The 10864-nt window shown below is 37.3% G+C and overlaps 2 protein-coding genes across 2 annotated transcripts; one reads left to right on the forward strand and one right to left on the reverse strand.

Annotated features, from left to right (window-relative positions):
• The first annotated feature begins 2415 nt into the window (after positions 1 to 2415).
• Positions 2416 to 7728, forward strand: LOC115780990 (uncharacterized). Its single transcript, XM_030730468.1, has 6 exons — positions 2416 to 2701; positions 3344 to 3937; positions 4067 to 4177; positions 4403 to 4464; positions 5316 to 5576; positions 5863 to 7728. Exons 1-6 carry the CDS (start codon positions 2680 to 2682, stop codon positions 5899 to 5901), a joined length of 1089 nt encoding a protein of 362 aa, XP_030586328.1. The 5' UTR covers positions 2416 to 2679; the 3' UTR covers positions 5902 to 7728.
• Positions 7729 to 8558: 830 nt separating this feature from the next.
• rplp2 (ribosomal protein, large P2) lies at positions 8559 to 10606 on the reverse strand. Its single transcript, XM_030730469.1, has 5 exons — positions 10505 to 10606; positions 9200 to 9323; positions 9070 to 9118; positions 8876 to 8971; positions 8559 to 8688 (listed from the first exon to the last, which is right to left on the reverse strand). The coding sequence occupies exons 2-5, from the start codon at positions 9320 to 9322 to the stop codon at positions 8612 to 8614; spliced, it is 345 nt and encodes a 114-aa protein (XP_030586329.1). The 5' UTR covers position 9323; positions 10505 to 10606; the 3' UTR covers positions 8559 to 8611.
• Positions 10607 to 10864: the final 258 nt, after the last annotated feature.

A 10864-nucleotide genomic window follows, 5' to 3' on the forward strand; every position in this document is an offset into this window, starting at 1 on the left:
AATACACATATTTGCACATTTATATATATTGAGTATATTGCGATATATATTGTACTTTATAGAGAATAAACACTTTTAAGAACAATATAAGTAAAGTACTGTATGGCTTCCTACAGGAAAAAATGTAGGATGCTTGTTTGCCATGAAAGCTTGCAGAAGCTGTTTTAAGAGTGACACTTGGTGGTTTCCCTTTGGTACTGCAAACAGTGCACATCTATAGTTGTGGTCAGAAGTTTGCATACATTATCATAGACGTGAATGTTATGGTCATTTTGCACTTTTAATGAGTTCTTTGAACTGTTCTATTTCCAGGGTGGAATGATTGTGCAGCATACATCTTCAATTACTTCAAAAAACAAGACCTGGATGCACAAGATTGAATTCATTTGGATTTTCTCTCATCCACACATCAAACCTAAGAACACTGTACCAGCTGTCGAGCATGGTGACAGAAGGATCATACGCTGTGGCTGTTTTGCTGCCAGTGGTACTGGTACATTTAACCAAATATTAGTGAGGGTATGTGTATATCAGGGATCCTCAAATCCAGGCCTCGAGGGCCGGTGTCCTGCAGGTTTTAGATGTGTCCCTGATCCAACACACCTGAATCAAATGGCTGAATTACCTCCTCAGTATGCAGTCAGGTTCTCCAGAGTCCTGCTAATGACTTCTATATGTGACTCAGGTGTGTTGAAGCAGAGACACATCTAAAATCTGCAGGACACCGGCCCTCGAGGCCTGGATTTGAGGATCCCTGGTGTATATGTTTGAGCCTGTATGTATATTTTTGATACTGTGTGATTAGAGAATATCCAAAATAAATTAAAACTTCTGAACCAAATTCTTCTTTTCAAGGTCATTAAAGATGTGTGCTGTACAATCATTCCACCATGGGAAAAGAAACAAGTAAGAAATCATTAAAATCCCCAATTATCATGACATTCATGCCCATGATGAGTGTGTGTACACTTCTAGCCACCATTGTAATAGCAAATATCCCATTAACTTTTGTGTGAATTTCTTTGTTGTTGTTCAGACTTTGCAATGAGATCATGGTGAGTTGCTGATATAGTTTAGACACATGAGAGGCTTCAGTTTATTATTCTGTTAACTTTAATACACTATACAAAGAGGCACGTCAGGAAGGTTATCAGCAACCTGCAAAATGACCATAAAGTTGAATCAACAGCCCTCTAAATTACTTCCAACAGAAACTGAGCTCTGTACTATACACCACCATACCAATAAAGCAAAGATATTTGTTTCTTGTATGAGACAGCACCAGTGTGAGATGGGTGGGCCACATTCGGGCAGTAATTTTTATTTGTGATTGAAGAGAATCTTTTGACATACTGACTACTTAGGATAAGTATCTGTAACCCTGGGGGGTGCTGCCCATGTTTTCCTTTTATTGCTCCCTATGAACTTTCACTGTATGGGTAATTCTATGAAAAATAAACCAGTTCCTCCCACTACCCCTTCAAAAAAGTTATTTATTTATTTACTGATTTACTTTTATTTTGTAGAATAACTTTGGGTTACTTAATAATTCGGTTAATTTCAATCCAAAACTTGTAAAACTTGCACAAGCAAGAAATTGAGATTGATATATGACCAGGTAAAAACCTTTACTTGCTTTATAAGGTAAAACGAAAGGCTCTACAGGCCAATCAATAGTCTATCTGCCACTAAGATGCCTTAAAGCTGCACCTTTATGCACTTCCAGTAAATAAACAGGTAACAGATAACTAATAAAATCAGCTGGCATCATATCAGAAATATCTGACAGTATTACATAACAGTGCTGTGTGCCTGGAAAACTGCAAGGGAAAAGTTGCGATTACAAAATCTTGTAATCACAGGGAAAATTGGGATGCTCTTATGTGAGTCATAAGAGCTTATGTGAGTCATAAGAGCATCCCATTCAGTTTACTGGAATGCTGCTGAAAACTGTTCTTTGTTCTTTGTGTTGTTGTTAGGCTATAATATTGCATCTTTATAATTACTGAGACGCTAGCCTTCGACCATGGGGCAGCATCCACCACAGGGCTAATTAAATAATGACAAACGTGCACAACAAATGCCAATTATGTTTGGCTTATCAAGTCATTCCTTATCAAGTCATTGACAGATAAAGGATAGTTGTAACTCTCTGCCCTTTAAAATTATTATCAAATATTTTTTTAACAGGTAGTCTCATGAGATCGAGATCTCTTTCAAGAGAGACCTGATAAAATGACACATTATACATGATCACAAATTAAGAAAAATGTGCAAAAATGGTTGAATGATCTGCATGAACCAAGAAAATCACTACAATTGCGTCATTTTAGGAGACGTCACCTTAACACCGCCTCCTCTAACGGCGACAGTCTCTTAGAGGAAGTCAAATGTCTTCCTGTAAAAATGGGACAACGCACCTGGTGCGTTTATTGTTTTACAGCCCAACCGAGAGAGACGGTGAAACTGTAAACAAGCGCAGCGCCTGACGTCGATGGACACGCACACAACCAGGAAGACAGGTGTTATTTTCCCAACCTCCCGCCCACTCTGCCGAAATAGTTAGGAGGAGGCTTTGCGAGCAGGTAGACGAACTTTGGAGCCGTATAACTTTTTTAAAAAGGCAACTCCACGGAGTGACTGCAATAGCCACACTTCCACAGATCTTTGCAGAGATTTATGGTCTTTACTGCGGGTAGAGGTGAGTCTACATTTAGGCCTACTACTGTACATACTACTGTGCTTCTCGTTCTTGTTTTGCACATTCTTGTTCCTCTAAATCTTGAATAGTAGTAGTTTCAAACAGTCTCTAAATTTCTACTGCCGGAAAGGCCGGCTATGTAGTTTAAAGTAACTAATTTAACGGACTACTAATGACAACCGAATTTAAGCAAGTCTAAGATGCGTAGTTTGATTTCTGTTTAGCTTTCGGTTTTGTGCCGTTGATCAGATAAAATAAGTAATTTCAATGTGTCCACATGGGTTACATGGAGCTGCTTACTATTTATAAATAAAATTTAAGGGCAAATTATAATAAATATTTGTCAGCTAGTTGCAATTAAGGATCATTGATTATTGTGCTGACTCCTTTCTTGTTAAATTGATTAATTTGGGGATCTAAACAGCGACAAATGGCCACATTTTTCTCAGTTTTAAATTTTTTTAATAACACAACTAGACTTTTTTTTTTCTTTTTTTTTACAAATGAGAATATGGTACCATCTGATCATTTTGATTGAAACATAAATGATATTCTCTGAAAATGTTACTCATCTCACATGACGTCTGAATTGAAATGACAAAGTTCAAAGCAAAAGAACTAATATCCTGTTCTTCCTTTCAGAGCCTGCCATGGAAAAAGACAAAGAAAAACAAAGGCCTCCTCATGGTCAGCTGATTTCTGTGCCTCCCCGGGATACAGCCCGTCTCCTGGAGATGTACGTCAAACGTAGCCTCAGTCTAAATGATGGTACGCATGGGCTTAAAGCTGCTGGGAGGAAAGAAAAATGGGTGACAATGCCAAAAAAATCAAGACGGCATTCGAGTGACCCCTCCCTTCACCTGGCCCCTTCACTTGAGCATTCAGACGATGGAGAAATTGATACGTTCGCTCCAGTCGAGCCTGTACCAAAACCTGAGAAATGTCCTGAGGAATCAGAGAAACCAACAAAAATATCAAAGAAGACCAAGAAAACCTCATTTTGGAAAAATATACTTGGCTTTTTCACCCGGAAGGGCAATGAGGACAAAGATGACGAGCAGGATACTTCATCGGACAAGTCCAGTACCTCTAACACCGCAATTACCTGCCTGCCCGTGACTCCAGTCACCTTACCAAAGAAGCCTCTAAGAAGAAAGTCCCTAAAAAGAAGATTCTCAAAAAGGCCACTATCTCTGATAAAATCAAATAGACCTGTTGACATCACTGGGGTTGAAGGTATGTCTTAAAAAATTAACCTTACTGAAGATTATTTAAGACTCAACATTTCTGTTTACAGTCAGCAGAATCATTAGAATACAACAAAAACCCCACGCACTTACAAATAACCAAACTTTTATTTTGCAGCTGTCATCAGCGTAGCACCAACAGACTCTTATTATGAGAAGGTGTCAGAGGAACTGGAAAAAATTGTCCATGAGGTCAAAGAAAAAGAGGAAGTTGTATCTCTTTCAGATGGTAAGAAATTGCTGAATAATTGAAAGCCCCACAGTTCAGTTTGAAAACAGTGCAGTATTGGCAGTAAAACTGATGAAAGAAAACCAAAACAAATGCAAAGTTGTGCTAAAAATGTAACTACTATACAGTTACACCTACACTGTTATGTACAACAGCTTGTGGTATCAACACCTTTGTGAACTGCTGAGAGCATTAATTACACTTTTTCATTCTGTTTGGTCTCAGAGGAGATAATTAACAGGATCATTGCTCTGACAAAGGAACAGGGGGATGCCATAGAGCTCAAGGTTGGTATTACTTGTCATTCTTGGAAAAATAAAAATGAAATGCTGAAAGTTTCATGTGAAATGGTCTAGCTACCAGGAATGCCTTGCATTTAAAACAGAGTGCTTATGTAACCACTGCAAACTCCAGGATGCATTCACTTTCAAGTTCATGTGTTAGTCTGCGATATTTAGTGGGTTAAGTGCATTTACTTCTGCATGAGCTTAATGTTTTCTGAAGTGAAGTTACACCACGCCTAACTTGAGCTACAGGTTTAGAGTAAAATATGTCCTACATAACAGCATGTCATGTGACTGATCAAGATTATAGTGTTTCAAAAGTAGTTTTGTTTTTTTCATATAACATTTTCACAATTTAAATGTGTGTGGCTACATTTGACAAATTGATTATTTATTAAATCATGCAAAAATGCCAAAGATTTCATGGCTACCGCTTCATCAGTGCTTTCCTTTGTCTTATGCCATCATAACCTGTTTTTCGTGTGTTTAAAAACACATTTGCATATATGTATACATATGTATTACAGAATTTAAAATGTATCCAAATTTTTTTGAGCAATTGGTATTTTTAATTTTCTGATATTTTATAGACCAATTAATCAGTAAAAAAAAGAAAATAAGTGGAAGGCTAATCAATACGGTAAATAACCATCAACTGCACCCATCATAAATCTGTCTAAAAGCTTTCTGCTCACTCAGCTGTAGCTGAAGATTATTTAGTCTTACTGATAACATAGCCTTGGGCTCTAGCAAATTGTAATTGGCTTTTTACCCCATTTTGTGAAACTGTTCAGTAGCTGTTGGCCGTTGGCAGCAGACTGTTCACAGACAACCGTCTTCTCTTTGTCTTACAGCTGAAAGATAACCCCACCCTGAGCAACTTCTTCCAGCAAATGACCTACTCTTCCTTCCAGAAGCTTGCTGATGCATATGTTGAGAAAGAAGCCTCACCAGCCCAAAAACCTCCCACCGTCTTACCAACAGCACCTGAGCTGGTCAAACTGGCCTTCACACTCGACTTCACGGCCAGGATAGCCGGGCTTTCCAAGCAGAATACAGGGCACATTACCGGTCTGGGAAACCGTTATCTACGGGACCGATTTGAATACAGACAGGTAAGAATGAGATATAGTGGAGAGAGATAAAGCAAAGATGGTAGTCACTAGAAGCAAACAGCCGTGGTGTTCTTATAATAATTAAACCATGTAAGCTTAATTATTGATTGAAATGGGAATGTAGATGTTCTTTAGCTTGAACTCATTTTTGGATGTAGAGTACGGTATATCTCTAAAACAAACAAAACAAAAAAAAAACGAAATATAATGTAGCTAGCCTGTATATTGAAAAACAAATGGCATGGAAAAAGGTTTGTTTTTGAAAACGTCCCATGTTTTCTTACAGGTATGCACAGATCATCCATGGTCTGACAGTGATGACTGAGAAGCAGCCATGCAGAAACACAACTGCATGACATTCTGACAACTTCTAGTAGTTTGTGAAACGTCCCATGCACCGGTTTCTCTTTGGAAGTAATATTTTAACAGACTTGCATCATCCTTTACATAACTTTTTTTTTTTCTTTTCTCTGTTTTGTGATTGAGTGCTTGTGAAACTGTTGCAACAGGATGACTGTTGATAAAACAGTTTGGCAAGTATAAATATAAAGAGAAGTGTTGTCTTTCACATGCAAGTTCAACTGAGATATTAGTAAACTACTAAACCGTACTGCATTAGCTGGTTTCACAAACCAAAAAAAAAGCTGTGACATGTTGCCAGGTTGAATTGTGTGTGTTGATTTGTAATAATGTGAAAGAGCAGTGCAATAATATTTAATGTTAATAAGCTAGACAACTTGCAATCTTTTTAAATTTTCTTTTGTAACCTAAAGTATGACTGATGATTGTTTTCATGAATGCTGGCATTCATATTAAATACTAAAAAGATATTTATATTTCTGGTTTTTGCCCTTGAGAATTACTGTATATCTACAGCCACTGTCAGGCTTAATTTACTTTCAGGATGATCATAAACAAAGCAACACAAAAATCGAGACTTGCATGGGCCTTAACTTGTTGGGGAAATAATTGTTGTGAACATTATTCCAGGCAATCCATTATTCTTCCTCCACCCATTAAATAGAAAGTGAACACAAATGGAATGAATGAAACATCACCCTGAGTCTAATACGTAGCTGCACAAACTTGTTTAGGAGTTCACTTCTCACTTCTTAACCTTTGAATTCAGGTATTTTCAGTCCCACTGCCACAGGTGCATAAAATCAAGAACCTAACTATGCAGTTTGCCTTTACAAACTTTTGAAAGAGCTCACTGAATTTGAGCATGGTACTGTAATAGGAGTTGCTCTTGTAAGTAGTGTATAGGTGGCCCAGTAGTTTTGTACAGTATAACAGGTGGCAGGTTGCTTTTAGACACTACCCCATGTCAAGAGGTCAAAAGTCAGAAAGACTGAGAAGCACTTTTCTGACATAAATTGAACAAGTTAAAGAAATGAAAAGACCTCGATTCAGCCACATCTTTGTGTTTTGCTAAAATAGCCTGAAGCATAGGACAACATATTTTAAAAGCGGTGCAACCCTGACAGTGAAATTGATTTGTTAAAGCTGCTGCAACTATTCATAAAGTGTGTTTTCATCAGCTAAATGCTTTGCAAAAAATTATAGCATTCTCAAAGTAAAAAAAAAAAAATTACATTTACAGTTCAAAGTGTATAAATAATGTTGTATAGACGCTGCTTGATAGAATTTATAATATATTTGGAACAAGCAAAGAGACAAGCAAATATTAGATGGAATTTAACACAATTACATGATTAAGACTTACAGTGCTATGAACTCAAGGGATTTTGTGCTGAGCTCTACTGAAAACAGTAAAATGAACTGCATGGTGATCATAACTCTACCAAGACGTCCTGACTCACTGCTGTGTGACACGAACCGCTGAAATCTAATTATGTAAACCATGAAGCAAATTCCATACACCCATGTTAATTCTTTAATTTCAAAGGCAGCATTAAGAGCTTAATTTGCTTACTTAGTGACCTAAATTCAGGTAAGTCACATAAGGTAAAAACATGATGTGGAAGATGGCAGGTAGTGGAAACTTTTAAAGATATAACTGTCATATATTGACATGTAATGTGTGTTTGTTTTTTCTTTCCTTTTTTGTGTAATTTAAGTATTTATATGTTTGTCAAATGATACAAATAAAGGCTTTTTTTTTAAAGAAAGAAAGAAAAATCCAGGTCACAGTTGAATGACTATAGATGCTGTCATGCAATCAAAAAAATAAATTACAAAAGATAAATTGTGATGTGACTAATGACTCACGTTTCATTTACACTCTTGCAAAATCTTGGTTCATGACAGGGAAACCACATCGCTTATCAATAACAGCTGCTGAACTGAGGTGTCCATCCATGCCTGCACAATTATGATTAAACTTATTGAGCAAACATCTTTACCATGACAAATATCTATTGTGAGCACTGAACATTACACAAACTCTTGTGTGAGGCACATTACCATCTGCTAGACCATTTGTCTTTTTATATTTGTTGATCGTGTTCTCAACTGTTTTGCAATAACCTATTTTTAAGAACTGATCTTTTTGCATGACTGTAAATCTCACAGTAAATTATATACATATCAAAACTGTATCAGTTTTTTCACGTGCTAGACCTTTTTCAAACAATTCCCAAACTTTCTTTTCTCTGAATATGCAGCCTGACTGAACTCCCTGAAGGTCATTCGTATTGACTAAACCACATACAAAACACACCAACCTTGTTTTGAAATTGTTTTGTGTGGCCAACTTTGTGTCTGGCTCACTGATTGTCCCCTCAGTGCTGTATTATTATGTGGTTTCAATTATCTCACCAACAATAGAACAGACTGACCACATGCAGGGTCTGATTTGCCTAATGATGACTAGCTTCCCAATTGTGTCTATTTTTAACAGGAAACAAAGGCTTTCATCATCAAGCCCCAGACACTTTATTTTGGGAACATTCAACTCTAAAGTCTTAGGGAATAACTCATTTTTAAAAAAATCAATTAAAGGACAGAAAGAAAACGTGATTTTGTGTAAACCTTTTACATTTTTATTGCTTTTTAAACACAGAGAAGGCAGATTAATCAAAGAGACCAAAGCCCATGTCTTCATCTGACTCTTCAGATTCTTCTTTCTTCTCTTCCTTTTTCTCTTCCGCTGGAAATGACACAAAAGATAATGTTTAATTCAAAAACTAAGTACAAAGAAATATTTACCTGCACCAATATCCAACACAGCTGAATTTGTTCATCAAAGCTAGTACAGATTTATTAAATCATCCAATCTTGCAGAAACTGAAATTTTCTTCTTTAAATTTCACTTAGAATAATGTATATATGCTTACCAGCAGCAGGCGCAGCCCCAGCAGTTCCACCAGCAGCAGCAGCAGCAGGTGCTGCCACAACACCACCTGCTGGTACGGAGGCTAACTTAGAGAGGCCTGTGAATGAGGAAAGAAAACAACTGTTAGCCTGCTCCTTTGTGTATCATCTTGGCCTCTAGTTTTTTTTTTTTTTTTTTTTTAAAAAGGGCCTTTACCTGAGTTCATGACTTCGTTGATGTCTTTACCATTCAGCTCACTAATGACCTGCAGAGAACAGATAATTTAGCCACACTGCATCTTCAGAGAGGAAAAAAAAAGGGCTCAATAATTTTGTTAATGGCGAACCTTATTTAAGCGTTCATCATCAGCCTCAATTCCCACGCTGTCCAAGATGGACTTGATGTCCTTGGCAGAAGGGCTGGTGTTTCCACCGAGAACAGCTAGGAGGTAAGCGGCCACGTAACGCATTCTGTAGTGAAAAACATGACAGACAAATGGTGTGCAGAGTTAAAATATAAACCGGATGGTTTAATTTAAAAGAGCAATCTCAATATTCCAGTTTGTAATACAGCTAATCATGGCAACCAGCTGTCAATCATTCTTGACACTTAGCGATTAGTTGAGAAAATGGTTTGCTAGAAAATACACAAAAACAGGTCAAAATAATGCACATAATTTCACAAAGCCTGAGATCAGTTGTATATACTGTCTCCTCTGCACTATAAAAAACACGAAGGCTATGAAAACCAAATAATTTTTAAAGGTTAACATTTGTACTTGAAAGACTATTTTCCTGGCTCAAAATGGGCCTTTGGTGTAGAGTTGTCCATATATAGCCAAGGCAGTGAGTCTTTGCTACCTGTCTCAACATAAGTGTAGGCATCTCCCTGCTTTTTCCTGGCCATGTGTGGAATAAAAGTAAATTTTATGCTCCAGTAAATTAAATACCAACTGGTTAAAATATTTTCAATCACAGTCCTGGTGATTCTCGTTTGAAGGGAAGGTTAAAACACATTTTTATCTTTTTTAATGCAGAAAATAAACTCTTCTAAATTACAATTTTATCAGTCTGATATTAAGAAATATCCCAGGCTTGCCACTAGGGGGCTACCACGCATGCTCGGTGGGTTTATTTATATTTTTACAGCACAAGGCCAACTGAGTACTTACACAAAACAAAAATCTGGAGTGCATGTATGACCGTAGTTTTTTATATATTAAAAAAAAATATATATATATATATCCTACTGGTTTAGATGTTTTAAAAACCATACTATGTGTGACCTAGTTTGAGTTTAGCCCGGATAATATTACCGTTATCGTGGTACTAAAAACATTAAAATTACACACGGAAAAAATAATGCTAATAAATAAATCGCTGTTCGACTTTGTGTTTGAGTGCCAGGAAGGCCAGCTGTAACGACATCTGCGTTGGCAGTAACGATATACTGAGATACATGTGAGTCGGGGCTAACACAGGTAGCATGGCGCCCTGTAGCGGTCCTCCATTCGTGACAGTACTTCAATCAACAACGCCACGCTTATAGCCGAATGAAAGCAGCCCTCGAACACGGGCCACCTTAAAAAAAATCACATTACGATACAACAATGCGATATAATGTTAGTAAAATTATGGATACTTGAACTTACTTTTAAGTCTAAACAGACACGAAACGTCGGTCACGCTACAAATCCGGAAGAGGAAGAGGGGTGGTACCGGAGGTTGTAGGAGCTGGAGTGCGTCGATTTCATTTGCCCGCTTGATGACAGACGTATACGTCAGAATCTATTAGCTTCGATTTGTGGGTATTATGGTAGACAAGGCCAGGCAAATCATATCATTCCCCATGGCATATCCAAAAAACACTGCACATTTATTTCTGTCAAAATCTTTGTGCTTTTTTTTTTTACTGATGTTGATGAAATTACTTTTACTCGTGCCTGCCTACCTGCTGGAAAACGGTACAGAGAAGATCACTTACGTGCATTTGATTCTTACCATTATAACCT

This window comes from Archocentrus centrarchus, chromosome 5, assembly GCF_007364275.1.
Source record: "Archocentrus centrarchus isolate MPI-CPG fArcCen1 chromosome 5, fArcCen1, whole genome shotgun sequence".
Lineage (NCBI taxonomy): Eukaryota > Metazoa > Chordata > Actinopteri > Cichliformes > Cichlidae > Archocentrus > Archocentrus centrarchus.